The 16,201-nt window shown below is 41.4% G+C and overlaps 1 protein-coding gene across 1 annotated transcript in view; it reads left to right on the top strand.

Annotated features, from left to right (window-relative positions):
• Nucleotides 1-16,201, top strand: part of DGKH (diacylglycerol kinase eta) — a 252,206-nt gene that overhangs the window by 202,847 nt on the left and 33,158 nt on the right. The window contains 6 exon segments of the mRNA XM_084643173.1: nt 345-621; nt 2,254-2,382; nt 11,542-11,676; nt 13,244-13,361; nt 14,141-14,251; nt 14,412-14,508. Of these exon segments, the coding sequence (XP_084499299.1) occupies nt 345-621; nt 2,254-2,382; nt 11,542-11,676; nt 13,244-13,361; nt 14,141-14,251; nt 14,412-14,508 (867 nt within the window).

Genomic DNA, 16,201 nt, shown 5'->3' with positions numbered 1-16,201 from the left:
AAATCACAGACCCGTGATTTAGGGTGGGTAAGGAAATTAAGAATCTGGTTTGCGAGAGAAAAATTACATAGCAGAAAAAAGAATACTTACTCTGCTGACTAAGTTGCTGTACAATGATGCCTTTGTATTTCAGTCTCTGATATTATTTCTTCACTGTATCCTTAAACAAAACAGAAAACTATTAAAATAGTGTTTAATGAAGAATACAACAAATATCCTGCACAAGAGAAACCATTATCCCAACTTAGACTTTTAGGTCCCCACACTACAATCTGGTAGTTAACTTTTGAATTGACACTCAAGTGATTTTTTTTTCTTTTTGTTTGTATGTGTAACTTTGTTAGTGTTCAGAATTAAATGAGAAGTTAGACCTATTGCTCCAGGCTCTTCACACTGAAGCCCAGGCTACTCCCATCCTACCACGGATCACTCCCCCCATTGTAGAGGAAGAAGTTGAGGAGTTTTCAAGTGAAGAATCCTTGTCTGAAAGCAAGGAACAGTTAACAGACAGCATTGCAAAGTCTTCCACTCAGAAAATCTTCAAACCAAGAGAACAGTTAATGCTGCGGGCAAACAGTTTAAAGAAGGCAGTGAGGCAAATCATTGAACAAGCAGAAAAAGGTGAACATCAGTAAGGGTTTACTTGTTAACCATAGAGTGTCACTGTTTCTGTTGCATAAATTTCCATTGTTAATATTTGATTCCCATATTCTTACATAAATGCAGTAGATGGTTGTTATAAGCTATCTGGCAAGACATGCCCTGTGTTAGAATACTCCTATCCTATATATAGAGAGAGGGGGGGGAGGGGAGTATTCTGTCTGTCTGTCTGTATCTTTATACCATATTCATTCCTGTGCTATCTGATAGACAAGATGGAGTCCTTAACATGACATTTGTTTGCTGACAAAGGGAGTAGCTAGTGGAGATGTACTCAACAATGTAAGAAATCTCTACCAAGTACCACTTTCTTTGCTCCTTTTGTCATATTGGTCTGAATTCCTGAGAGGAGTACAAGCACGTATGCTTTGGGTTTTGTTTTTTAAATTTGCAGAAATAAATGGCATTCCTATTTTTTTCTTAATCTTGCCCTAAAACTACTTTCTAAATTTATAGTTACTGAATTCATTTTCTTATAGAAAAGTCTTATGGTGTAATTTAGCTTACAGGAATACTTTTCTTTAAAAATGAAGAAATTGGATGCCAAAATTGGGTGAAAGTAGCAATAAGATTGCATAGTTGATCACCAGAAGTCAGGGACCCACTTCTCCAGGTGCTACATGTGTACAGCTTCCATAGGTGTCAGAGGGATTAGCTTGCATGCAGCGGCTGGGAAATCAGGCTTCTTGTGCTAAGTTTTGCCTTCAACAGTAGTGTTAATTTACCTGTGTACACATAGGTACATATATTTTCTGTTCCTATTTTTCTGATTAAATGTGTAGCTTCATATGTTGTATATCAGCAAATGTTTACTTCAAAATGGACAGGATGTGACAATGTCTGAGTGTTCTCTTCAGGTTCCTCATAGCATAGGTAGGCTACATTATATAACTATAATTCAGAGTTTCATTTATTTAAAAGTAAAAGAGAAAACTTTTGTTTACAAAATTAGTGAGGTTTACAAAAATGTACTTGTAGCAATGCGCCTGCTTTGCACTGAGTCTCACAATTACTGTGGGTATTTGTGAATGCAGGTGGCCAGCTTTACATAACTAGCCTTAAGCATGCTCAGACACTATACCTGATTGCATGCACAAATTAAGCACACAGTTGTGTGCATGTAATTTTGAAAATTAGACCCAAAATGTATTCTCAGAATATATACAGAATATATACAGAATATTCTCAGATATACAGTGATATTAGAAAATTTGACCCAACTATATAGTGTATAACTGGGCTAAATGGGATTTCTGATGTAATATGTTTTGTTTACTTTTGTAACTCTTCTCCTTCAGAAAGAAAAGTACTGAAAATTATCAGCAGGAAGCTTTGCCAAACCATCATAGAGTTCCATTTTTAAAGTATTATTATCGATATGGTGGTGAATCACCTCTCAGTTAATTTTTTTCATTATCACTGGCAGAGGATTGGTAAACTGCTCTTGAACTGATTAGGCAGAACGGTCCTTTTCTTAATATCTGTATGTCCTAAATTAGTGCTACAGAAGTAGGATGTTAATTTTCTACAAAAGCTTTACATATGTGTATTTTCTCTGAAGAAATTTTAACTATTTTTCCTCCTGCTATTCAGTTGTGGATGAACAGAATGCTCACACTGAAGAACAAGTGAACCAAACCCCTATAGAATATAGTAAGGAATTGGATGAATCCAAAGAAGAAGAAAAAGAGGAAGATACAAAGGAATATGAATCTCCGACAAGTAAGTAAATCCAGAATAAAATTCTTTAAAACTCTATAGAGTATTACTTCTATTATGAAACCAAAGTAGTGACTTCATAGTTAAACTGGTTAGACAGTTTCCATTATTAGCCTGATTCTGATGCACATATACACCCTCCACTTTTTGGGAAAAAAAGTCGTCTTTGTGAGTAAACTGTCCTATATATCTCTCGATAGCAGCCATCTTGAACTTCACCTGGCTTCACTTGTAGTGGCTCTTGAAACCGGTATGAAGCCTGAAAGTGGGGCTCAGTGTTGTAAGCTTTGATTGTTGTTTTTGCAAAGCTTATAACTTCTTTGAGGTATCGTATGGTTCTATTCTGTTGTTTTGACACCTTCCTGAGAAACAGCAGAGTGAAACCTTCCTGCACCTGATATAAGTTGAAAAGATCAGTGCAGGTTTATATGAGACAATCATCTGTTAGAATTCGTGTTCTCAACAGGTCAGATTTTAGTTTCAGATGGAAACTGCTGAAGTTTTTAATCCATAGGTGGGAGGCGGGTGAGTTTAATATGATGTTGGAACCTTAATTGTTAATATCCTGAATTTCTGGCTTTTTTTTTTTTTTTTTTAAACTATAGCATTCTGTTAATGCTAGTTAATGGATGCAACATTCACAACCCTAACTTTTATTTTTTTCTATGTGGGTATCTTTCCAAACCTTTGTTTCTCTATGTGGTATTTGGGCAGATGACATGCTAAGAATCCAGAATGTGCCCTTTGGAGTCTGGGCCATATTCATCTACTTTGGTATCCTTACTAGGGCATCATAACTATATAACAGAAACCTGATTTTATGTGCTAGATCTGTATTGTTGTTATATATTTTAAAGAGGGAACAAAATGTTACTGAAATTGGCACAAACGGCAATAAATAAGTGTGCACTTACCAGAGAGGCTAGGGTTTTGAAGGACTGAATGGGCATGGAAACGAACTTGTTCCATGTAGGTGGTTCCTTTTAAAGCAGGGTTAGAGCACAAAGAAGGGCTAATGTGGGAAGCTTCTGTTCCTGCTGCCTGTGCTGAGCCCTTTTGAGAGGATTTCAGACTCTAAGGCTGGAAATTTTTATGACCATTACGTTTAAAGTTTAATTATAGTTGTCAAGGCTGAATCCCAACTCTGTCACTTTGAGTGTAGGAAGTGAAGCCCTCAAGGATTTTAAAAATTAATACTTGCCACTCCAGGCTTGTATTAAACTCCCATGGTTACAGCTTCTCTCTGACCTTGGCTTGGTAAACGCTGCCACCACCTATGTGCAAAAAAAACCCCTTTGAACTGAGGAGGGAGCACTTGGAAATTCCTTCCTGTGGGGTACCCTCAAGCTATTTCACACACCCCTCCCCACCCCTCAGGGAAGAGCTGAGAAAGAAAACAAAGGAAATTAGCTGTGGCTACCGGCTAATCAAACCACATGCACAAACCTCTTAGGACACCAAAAATCCAGTCTGTTCTAAAAAAGGTAAATTTTATTAAAAACAAAAAGGAAAAAATTACATCTGGAACTTAGGCTTTTGCTAGATTTTAAAAGAGCAATTCCAAAAATCAAGCACCCAAAATAGCTTTCTTGGGGTTACAAGCAAACAAAAGCACAGTGTGGTTAGCACAGAGGGGTCCACAAGCCAATAATAAATAAAAGAAATAACCCTAATCACGTCTAGCTAAACATTCTGATCTACTTACACATTTGGAGTTCAGATAAATAGTTCTAGGCATGATCTGATGATTTATGATCATTCTTGGCTTAAGCTACTTATAGCATGGCTGTTCTGATCCTCCAGCCCAGAGAACAACAGACAAAGGGAAAATTTATTTTCCAATTTTAAAAAGTTTTACCTTCCCCTTGGCTCTTTTGGTCAGGTGCCCACTTTTTTTTTTTTTTTTTTTTTTTAACCTGGGGGACTTTTTAACCCTTTACAGGTAAAGCAAGTAAAGAACAGCTACCAAGAGGGATTTTACAGCTAACTGGTTGGCTGTGTGTCCATCAAAGGGAGCTATCGCCCGCCTTTATTTATCACAATAATAAAGAATGAAACTTAGAATTTTATTTTACTTATATTGTTAATTAATTGTTGGTGATTAGGTATTACCTTTAGAATGGGGATGTACCATGTGCTGGGGCTCCCCATTGCCATACTTGAACAGAAATGGGCTGAGTTGAATTATTTGGAGGTGGACAAGCCAAAGAGTCTGTTATGTTAGGAAAAAATATTTTTCTAAGAAGTCTCTGCTTCATATACAGAAACTTGTGCTGAATTTGTTCTTCCACAAATTCTGCTCTTAAAATAATGGAGGGTTGCATATCAGAACCACAGTATTTAAAAATAAATATGTAGACCTTTATTTAAAACAGCATGTGCAGAGTTGAGCATCCTCGTTATAATAACATCCTCGTTATTGCAAAAAGAGAGAGACGAAGCTTAACCTAACTTTGTGGTAGTTTGCATTTGCTGATTTCATGGCCGATAAACATTTCTGTTAGATAGGAATAGCCAACAATACTGAACTTGTTTGTGCATCAAATAACCATTGCTTCCTAGAGTAATACTAGTGTACTTATTAGGAAGTTGTATCAGTATTCATACATCTAATGTGTGAAGTGGAGTACATGTTAATATTGTCAGTGGGAGATGGGTATTTCAGGAGAAACCATGAAACATTAATTCAATTACCTGCGATGAAACATCGGTTTTACTCATGAGGACTGTGTTCGTTTTTATCAGATCAAAACTTTATTTTTATTGCAGCTTATCCCCATGAGTCTCATCTGTCAAATAAAGAGCAGCTGTTCTGCTGATTTTTCTTTTAATGCTACTGCCTTGTTCCTGAGTACCGAGAAAACGAGTTGTAAGAATAGCACTGTGAATTTTTGAGGAGCATTATGCAGAGTGAAAGATAATTGTGTTCTGAGTATTATTTGCTAATCCTCTGAGATTCTTCCTCAGTTGCTTTATGAAAGTAGTATTTTCCATGCATTAATTACCTTAGTCTAAATAGATAATAATGTTTAATTAGATAAAATTTGAATATCATTTTCCATCTGTATTTCTGTTAGCTCCCTAATACTTAAGAATGGTGTTTTGTCATACACACGAGAATCATGTTTTGTGTTGATATTATGTCCTTCAACATCATCTCCTTATAACGTCTGTAGTTAATTTGTGAATTTTTAGAATTGAAAGCCAGAAGGGACAGTTAGATGACCTAGTCTGACTTCCTGTGTATCACAGGCTATAGAGCCTCACCCAATTACCCCTATGTTGAGCCCAATAACTTGAATTTGACTCAAGTATATCTTCTGGAAATGTATTTAGGCTTAATTTTTCAGGATGCTGGAGAACCATCACTTAATTGGTAGTTTGGTCTAATGCTTAATCACCCCTCACTGTTAAAAAATTGTGCTTTATTTCTAATCTGAATTTGTCTGGCTTTAACCTCCAGCAGTTGGTTCTTGTTATAACTTTCTCTACTAGATTTGATACCCTTTACATTCTCCATGTGAAGGTACTTACACTCCATAATAAAGTTACTACTCAGTCTTTGTTTGATGAGCTAAACAGATTGAGTTCTTTGCGTCTCTCACAGTAAGGCATTTTCTCCAGCCCTCAAATAATTTTTGTGACCCTTTTCTGCACTCTCTTCAGTTTGTCAGCATAATAATTCACCCATATGAAATGCAGGACATTTTAACATTGTTCTGTTTGTAATGTGCAAGATTATATTAACTGTTGACTTTTTATAGTATATTTTCTGTGAACTTTTTGAAACCTTGATAGTGCAAATGGTGAAAGAAAATGTTCAGGTCAGCTGATTTCCGTGGGCTTTTTTCTTTTCCGAGTACATGGAGGTCAGCATGGTTCAGGCCATCAGAAGTTGAAGTAGTTTGGACATGTACAGTAAACTGCGGAGGAGATGACCAAGAGCTATCAGGAGTGTGATCATCTTCTGTCTATGCAGGCACACAGAAGTGCTATGCCAAATGCCAATAGGTGTTACAAAATTGCTCTTACCAAGATCACTAGTGACCTATTCCTGGCCATGGCTAAGCGCCTCTTTTCCATCCTTTCATCTTTGATCTATCCACTGTCTTTAACACTGATAGTTTGATGGACTACTCAGCTCCTCTACATAGTGTGATGTCTTATTGATCCATTCTCCTCCATTCTATTAGCAGTTACTTCTGCTGATCGCTTCCATGAGTTTGTGGTCTTTGTGAAGGGTCAGCTCTTGACTGGTTTCCCTTACCAAGCCTTTTGATATCAAGAGACGGGACCTCAAAAGGCTTTCTCTCCCCTGTTGAGTTCAGTTTGGTTTTGGACGAGGAAGGTCAGTACTTCTCTGATTTCCCAGAAACTCAATACCTGGAAGCTCTCTTGCCCCCACATCCTAGTTACTTGATACCACTGTTGGCAGCCACTGTCAATGGCTAACTTAGGGATTTTAATACAATAATTTTAATCACTGTCAATGATTAACTTAGGGATTTTCTACACAGGAAGTTGTACCAGTATACAGTAAGTACTGTATGAATTTAAACTGCTACAGTTATACTGGTATAACTCTCCAAGAGGAAACTTTTATTCTGTAAAACTGTGCCTTTTTTCTCGTTTATCTTTATGTTGTTTTAGAAGCAGTTTAAGCTAAAATGGGAAGAGCCACTCTTATTTTGGAATAAGAGTGTCTTCATGGGGACTCGCAGTGGTTTAATTGTATCTGTACAATTATACCAGTATAACTTCATGTGCTGAGAGGCCTTTAGAGAGAAGGATGCTGACTATCCTCAGTTATGCAGAGGTTTTCCCTGTCCTCAAGAAATGGAGTGAGATTCCATGCTGCACATCTAAGGAGCCTAGCGGGATGTGGGGGGCTAAGGTGTCTTTAAGCCTTCTTTGCGCTTTTCCAAATCTTGGCTGCTCCTGGGGTCAGAGCAGCCACGAGGACCATTTACAGCCCTGGGAGTTATTTCTAAACACGGGATAGAACTTCACCAGTGTATTGATGATACACAGCCTAATATCATGTATTGCACATAGACCTACTAGATCTGTCTTGGCTTGGCGAACTACTTGACAATAGTCAGTTCCAGCTGGATGCACTGGAATTATAGTAGTTTTCTGTCCTCAACCCTGGGAAGATTGAAATCTTGCTGGGGTGGAGGGTCATCAGTATGTGACACCTTCCTGTTCTCTACTATTCCCATTTAGCGAGGTCTTGTTTGGAGGTTTTAAAACAGGTAGTCTTTTTTGATCATGTCCTAAGAGATTGTATGTAGCAGAAAGCCAAGCAGGAGGGAACTGAGGAAGGTTCTAGCTGAAATTCTACAGTCACGTAATGAGTAGCTTCAGAAATAATAGTATTTTTGTTAAACTAAAAAAGTTTCTTATCGTGTAAGTCTTTCTGGATACTTCAGTACTGCTACATGGCAGCTTTACTCTGGCAAACCATGTTTTGGGCATGGGTAGGAGACATTTATTTACTTTCCCAGTTTCTTGTGCTATACCCCAATTTATCCCATTCTTCATCGAGTGCTTGTTCACGTCCATTCCACATTATGTGTGCATGCGTTGCATGCACAAGCATCGGAAACTTTTCCCCTTAGCGGCGGGACCCCCGAGTGGCGCCACTGTGCCATGCATATATACCCCTGCTGCCAACCGCCTCCAGTTCCTTCTTACCGTCCGTGAGGGCATTGGAACAACCTCTCTCTCTTGTATGAGAGCAGTCCTTTAGCCTTTCTCTTATAGATAGCTGTTATCAGTTAGTTAGCATACCTTTGTTGTGCACACTTAAGTGATTAGGTGCTTGGAGGCTTCCAGCACCCGCTCCCGGCCGGACGGGTAGGAAGGCGCGGACGTTCCCCGCAGAGGAGGCCGGCACCTTCCAAGGCCCCGAGCACCGATAAGAGCAGGAAGGCCGCTGTACCGGCCCTGGCACTGGTGGCTCCAGCACCACAAGTCCCACCGAGCCCAGTCCTAAGTGAGCTCAGTGCAGATGACGGGCTCGAGGACTTAATGGATGCCCTCCACGCCTGACACCTTTGAGGTGGCAAAGGACCTCATTGAGCTGTTGGCCGCGAGCCCCCTCCTGTACAGGGAGAATCCTCTGGCACCCATGCCACGGGTGCTGTCGAGGAGTAAGCCGGAAATGGTGTGCCGTTTGAGGACGCCATCCTGGCACTGCTCCCGGAGTTGGTCCTGGTCGAGCTCCTTGTATGCGGACTCCCAGTTACCCACGGGTCAGAAGGAAGTCGCGGTATTGGGAGTGGATTGGCGCGAGGAAGTAACGAATGAGGCATGACACTCCCCAGCACCAATTGGAGACTGGCACCAGGAAGAGTCGAGACGGCCCTTACCGGAGGACTCCCGCAGGTGCCGATCCCGGTCCCAAGAACGCTGGCCCTGGTCCGGATCCCGGTCGTGGGGATATTGGTACCGGTCTCGCTCCCGTTCTGTTAGGAGCCGCTTGTCGATCTCTTGCTGGCACAGATCATCGGCACTGCCGTGGCCTTTGCAGTTGGCATTGCTGCAGTCCGGCGCCGACTCCAGCCTTTGCAGTTAATCGCACTGTGCTCTGGACAGCAAGGACCCTCAGACGGGGTGGCACCCCCAATGGGGGTCAACAGGTCACTGGCCCTTCTGGATTCCTTGGGCCTATCAACAGCTCCAAGAGGCCCCATCCAGGGCGAGCTACTTGGTGCAGTGCTCCTGGTCCCTGCAACCACGCCCGATGGCGCTGGAAGCTACAGTATCCAGGCCTCCAGCATCCCCCCAGAGTAAACTGGAGAGACCAGCACTGAATCCGGTGCAGCCCTGAGGTCTCCCGAGCTGGAGGCCCCTCCCTCAGGAGAAGGGGAGCAGGAGGACCAGCCAGAGGGGGTTGAGCAGCTGCTAACCTCCTCGTAATCCCCGGATGAGGCGGTGGCAGGAACAGTGGTGTCTGGCCCTCCACCCATAGACCACAGAGCCCACCAGGAGCTACTGCGTAGGGTCACCCAGAACTTGGGTCTGCAGGCTGAGGAGATGATTGAGCAGGAGGACCCCATGGTGGACATTTTGAGCCCCGAAGGTCCATCTAGAATAGTGCTCCTGCTCATTAAGACCATCCAATTGAATTATAAGACTATATGGCAGACCCTGGCCTCCAGCGCTCCAACGGCCAAGGGTGTGGAGCACAAGCCCCGTCAAAGGGCTACGAATTCTTATTTTGCCACCCAAGTCCGTGCTCACTGGTGGTCTTGGCGGTGAATGAAAGGGAGCGCCATGGTCAACAAGCCCCGGCACCTAAGGCCAAGGAGGAGAAACGCCCGGACCTTTTTGGCAGAAAGGTGTACTTGTCGGGGGGCCTTCAGATGAGGATTGCTAACCAGCAGGCCATTCTCAACAGGCATAATTTTAACTCCTGGGCAGCGGTGGGGAAGTTTTAAGGACAACCTCCCACAAGGCTCCCAACAGGAGTTTACGGCCCTGGTGGATGAGGGCAAGGCAGTGGCTAAGACCTCTCTCCAGGCCGCTCTGGATTCAGCAGACACGGTGGCCAGAACAATCTTGTCGGGGGTGGTCATGAGGTGCTCGGCGTGGCTGCAGGAGTCACGCCTGCCACCTGAGGTCCAGAGTACACTTCAGAACCTCCCCTTTGAAGGGTCCAGGCTCTTTTTGGACCAGACAGATGCAAGGATGCATAGCCTCAAGGACTACGCTTAAGTTGCTGGGTATGCACACCCCAGTGATGCAGAGGAAGCCCTTTAAGCTGCAGCCTTCCCCTCAGCGTCAGGACCAGCCTCGTCATAGGCATGAGCCTTACGGTAGGCAAAGCAGGGATAACAGGCGACGGCGCAATAATAACAATAATAATGTGCAGGGCCAGAACTAAGATCAGCACAAATCCCAGCTGGGCACTAAGCCAGGCTTTTGAAGGTGCGCTCGAGGACAGCGTACCAGACCAGTCACCGGATCCATCCCCTTGTTTCCTGAACCGCCTGTCCCATTTCTCGCGAGCGTGGTCCAGCATTACGTCGGACCGTTGGGTCTTACGCATGGTACGGAATGGGTACTCGCTGCAATTCTCTTCCCTCCCTCCCACCCCCCTGCCCCGTCCCTCTTCAGGGACCCCTCTCATGAGCATCTCCTAGAGAAGGAGGTTCACTCGCTGCTACAGGTGGGGGCGGTAGAGATGGTGCCACACGGCCTAAGGGGGAAAGATTCTACTCCAGGTACTTCCTCATCCCCAAGGCCAAAGGGGGCCTTCGTCCCATTTTAGACCTGCGAAAGCTCAACAAGTTCCTGGTCAAGGCCCGGTTCCGCATGGTGTCTCTGGGCACCATCATCCCTTCCCTGGATCCGGGAGGCTGGTATGCTGCCCTCGACGTGAAGGACGTGTACTTTCATGTCGCCATCCACCCAGCTCATCGGCGGTTCCTGCGCTTCACCGTGGGCCAACAGCATTACCAGTTTGCGGTTCTCCTGTTCGGTGTAGCTGTGGCCCCACGGGTGTTCACGAAGTGCATGGCGGTGGTGGCAGCCTTCTTACGGAGGCAGAGAATATTGTATATTGTATCATATACAATGTGTATGATAATCAAGTTGGGCCATTTCCAGCACAAATCCAGGTTTTCTCACCCTCCGCCCCCCCACACACAAACTTTGATTATCATACACATTGTAAGGAGAGTGATCACTTTAGATAAGCTATTACCAGCAGGAGAGTGGGGTGGGAGGAGGTATTGTTTCATGGTCTCTGTGTATATAATGTCTTCTGCAGTTTCCACAGTATGCATCCGATGAAGTGAGCTGTAGCTCACGAAAGCTTATGCTCAAATAAATTGGTTAGTCTCTAAGGTGCCACAAGTACTCCTTTTCTTTTTGCGAATACGGACGTACACGGCTGTTACTCTGAAACCTTAAATATATAAAAAATTGTTTTTAATGTATAAGGGGGGGTCGCGCTCAGAGGCTTGCAATGTGAAAAGGGTTACCAGTGCAAAAGTCTGAGAACCCTTGGGTTAGATTAATAGTTCATGCTTATACAATATGTTGAGGCTCTGAACCTTAGATAAGAACATATGCAATTGTATCTACAATTCGTGTGTGAGTGTATATTTTGTTCTAACTTTGTTATTTCTTCTTCTTCTTTTTTTGGCATAGTTAAAACTGCACCAAAATCTCCAGATCGACATACAAGTCGGGGCATCCCCTCTCATACTGGCTCTTTCTCTGCCCCAGCTGTGGCAGCCAGCAAAGAAAACCTCCCTGTACTTAACACCAGGATAATCTGCCCAGGTAATGATAATTCTGAACTCTATTAGTCCTTTCAGTATCATGCTATATGCCACAATTAGTTGTTAAATAATAATACATTGCACTTACATAGTGTCTTCCACCCAGAGATGTCAAAGACTTTACAAAAATGAGTCAATTTATACACATAACCTCTTTGTGTGGTACAACTGAGAAAGTATGTTAATTGAAAATGCTTCTGGTCACTGTCCTGAGCACCAGATATATTGCAAAAGCATTGCACTTGGTTTGGGAATGAGGAGCAGAAATGGGAGGGCTGTGTTCATTGTCCATTACTGACTGATTAGTGGAGTCAAAGGAACCTTGATCCCCTAGTGGATGAAGGCTATGCTAGCCTACTAAGAGACTAAGGGCCAGAGTTCGGTAAGAAATGATCTTTTGACTGAATTAAATGCAAGGGGACATACCTGTCAGTAAAAATATCATAAATTAAACTGTAAAAAGGTACTTTGCAACAATAGCAGTTAGGAAATCTGTACACATCCCAAATTAAAAATGTATACCAGAAAGCATTGCTAAAACACTGGCTTAATGAACTTTCATTATCAATATTAACAACATAGGTTGAAACTAAGCATGTATTGTTTGTAGATCACTTTAACTAAAAGCTTTTGAAAGCAAATTTCTATCTGCATTAATTAAACACAGCTGTGCATGTTACTTTGATATTAGCCAAAATGGGCATGGCAGGGTTGCCAACTTTCCAGTAGGCAAAACTAATCAGGCTCTGTCTTCCTTATTTATTTTCATTTAACTTGTATTTCTGTTTTTACATCTGTCTGTCTCTCTCTCTCTTTCCTCCCCATTCCTCTTCTTTCCAGCACTGTCTTTCTGTTCTCTATTCCCCTTGCCCTCATTTTCCACCCATACTTGTTTGTTCTGTCTCTTTGTCCTTCTCTCACTTGACTTCAACCCCTTCCTCCCTGTCTAAGAGATCAAAGTGCTGGCTTTACACATTTTGCAGGGAAGTTCTCTTGTGTAAAAGGGTGGCAAGGGAAGAACTCCCTATTGAACATACATTTATCAAGCCGAATTAAGGAGTTAAGCATTTCTCAAAGATTCTAAATGTGATGACAGGCTGCATGAACAATGATCCTGCTCTGGAAGCCTGCGCGCCTCCCCATCCCCAACTCCTCCCAAAACCAACCCGAAGTAATGAAATAGTTTGGAGACTGGGTGACTGGACTAAGAGATGAAAAATATGGTAACCTTCAGTGGCATTAGGTGAGCCAGTTAATTACTGTGCAACCTGTCACCTCCGGAGTCTTGGATTGAAATCGTGACGTTTTTCTCCAGTGCTGGACAGTGAACCACCACAGAATTCAACTCAGTTGGCTTTCTGCTCAAGAGAGGCCAAGTCTGGAAGAACGAGGTAATGTAGGTAGAACTGAGGTGCAGTAGCAGAGCTGTCTGAGAAAGCGCACTTCCTGTCCATCCTGTGCTTGGCTATAGACAATACTATCTCTCAGGATTACATGAGTTACATTAAAAAAATATTGCTGTGACTCTGTTTTTTAATATTGTTTTGTTTCTGTGTTTTCTCCTTCAGGTTTAAGAGCTGGATTAGCTGCCTCAATTGCGGGGAGTTCTATTATCAGCAAAATGTTACTAGCAAACATTGATCCATTTGGTGCTACCCCATTTATTGACCCTGATCCAGATTCACTGTAAGAAAATCTCCTTGTTTTCTCAAATTGACTGTGTTGAGGTTCAGTCTTTTTTCCTTAATCATTTCTTTAGGAAATTGTACTTTGTAATTACTAGAATGAATAACGCAAGCCTTAAAGCACAATTTTTATAGATAATAATGCTCAATAAATTCAAAGAGCCAGATGGTGTATTTTAGGCAGAGGCCCTGAGTTAAAAGCAATGCAGAGTCGCATTGCTACAGCAGGATCACTGGAAGGCGTTGTGGCCAGTGGAGCTCCTTGATACACACATGAAGCATGTTCTCTCTTCACCTTAGGAGCATGCAACTTCCTCCATCGTGGGCAAGCTCCTCTAGGTAGGGTTGGGGAGGTAAAGCCCTGTCTCTTCTCTGACCCTTTTGAGGTGACTTACACTCCATGGTCCCTGTGACTGCTATAGAGCAGAAGGATGGTCCAGTGGTTATGGCACCAGCCTAGGACTTGGGAGATCTGGGCTCAATTTCCTGCTCCATCACCGACTTCCTGTGTGCCTCAGTTTGCCATCTGTAAAATAGGGATAATAGCACTTCCCTGTCTTCCAGGGGTGTTGAGAGTTTAAATACATTAAAGTTTGTGAGGTGTTCATATACTGAGTGATGGGGCCATATCAGTATCTAAGATCAATCAATCAAATGTTTTGCACCCTGCCTCGGTCATGGTCCTGTGCTAGGGCCAGCCACAATCTAGCTCAAAGCTCTAAAGTAATTGTTCAGATAACTTCATAACTGGATAATTACGTATATGTATTCTTTTCACAGGGAAGGATATTCAGAAAAATGTGTCATGAACAACTACTTTGGAATTGGATTAGATGCAAAAATTTCATTAGAATTTAATAACAAGCGAGAGGAACACCCTGAAAAGTGCCGGTAATGGAGTTCTTAGTGATAAAGCAGAGAAGTTTAATTTTTTTAATGTTGTTATTCTGTTTGCTTTATTTTATATCCTTAACTTTTGCCTCTTTCCACAGCTTTGGTACATAACAAATTGCATGCTTCAGTATATGAATTTTTATTTACTTATTTCCAGAAGCCGGACAAAGAACATGATGTGGTATGGGGTGCTTGGTACCAAAGAATTACTGCAAAGGACCTATAAGAACTTAGAACAAAAAGTTCAGCTTGAGGTAATATTTATTTTATTTACAGATTCAATGAGTTTTTGCCATTAAAATTTACAGTGCAGAACATGGGGATCATCTTGAAATATCTCACTTGTTTTTTACCTAAGTTAGGTGAAACTATGAAAAATCTGTCCCTCATAAATGTAGTCTGTGAAATGCCGTGGATGAGAAGTTCATCACAATGTGAATCCTTGGACACACAATAAGTATTCTGAAATCTGCAAAAGTATGGCGTCCAATGTTTCTGAATAACTTTTATCATTGTCACTCCTATTATTTTTTTGTATAATTAAAGAGACAGTAGACTCTAAGTGATCTGTTTTCTCAATATGCAACTCCCACTGACACCAATAAGAGGTTTTGGGGGCACATTGAATGGAGAATAGATCTCAAGAACAACAATAAAAACATATATACGTTATGGAAAAAAAGATCATTAATCCTATCACGTTGGTTTAACCTGTATGGAAACTGACTAAATGTCTATACAAAGTACATAATAAACATCTTGGAAAAGAAGGCTTAAGAATAATTAAAAATGACTTCATGATAAATGACAGATGAATGTAGTACATAAAGAATTTAGTACATAAAGAACTGGGGCATTTAGAGAGACTTTCCTAATTCCAATATTGAGGGAGCTGTGTAGAAGTTGCAAGATATTGTGTCTTGCCACAACACAGATACATGTATAAATCAATTCAATCTGGCTAGTTCCTACTCTAGTTCTAAAACCAAATTTAAGCCTTTTTCAAAATACTGGGAACTTGAAAACATTAATGCTTAACAAGTTCAGATATGTAGCAAGAGATTAGCCGTGATATAAGTCTGGGAAATTGTTACGTAAGTTTTCTTCCAAAGCGTGATGGGGAAGGAAAGAACATGCATTGTCTTTTTCTTTGTGTTAAATATTTTATCTGGAAGTTCGTTTTATTTATATGAAGATACCTGTTAACCTGAGGGCGTAATTTTAATTTATTATAACTCTTTCTCTTGAGTGCACTTTAGAAGGTTTAGTCTTATAGAAGAAAGTTTCCATTATCGAAGGATTCAGCAATTATCTAGAAATTGTGCTGTAGTTAGTGAGATGATGATAGGAAAGAACATTATGTATGCTCCAGGTGGATTTCTAATTTAAGAACCTGCAAATGTAACATTTCTTTTGAATAAAATATATTTTAGCATTCAAATCTGACCTTTTCATAATTATTTCTTAATATTTTTGGAAGTAAAAAAGTCAGTGGAAGCTTCATATTTAGTATTGTCTTACAAAATGATCTGTGTTATGTGCAGTAATAAAATACACAGCATTGAAGAGTGAAATAAAATTAGTCATTTTCAAAAGATAGAACTAATCATATACTATAACTCACAGGTGGCAGTCACATCTATTAATTTCATGCCATACTTTGGATATTGTTATATTTTAAGTTTTTATATTGCTGCTAAGGTGGAATAATATGAAACCAGAGATCACAGGTGCTACTAAGCATATTTCTAATACATTTTGAGCCACTTTTTCAGAAGTGGGTTCAATATGTTGTATTTCCAAAACTGTTCTCTCACTGACTCCAGGGTTACTTTTCAGCAGCAGCCAGAGTTGTTTAAGTATTTTAGGTGATAGGGGATGTAGAAAGAGGGACTACTCCAGAGACTCTTTCCATGTTTGGAATTTCATGAGTATCTTCTGACTGGC

This window comes from Lepidochelys olivacea, assembly GCF_965140295.1.
Source record: "Lepidochelys olivacea isolate rLepOli2 genome assembly, chromosome: 1".
Classification (NCBI taxonomy): domain Eukaryota; kingdom Metazoa; phylum Chordata; order Testudines; family Cheloniidae; genus Lepidochelys; species Lepidochelys olivacea.
This window is presented reverse-complemented; position numbering and strand designations above follow the sequence as displayed.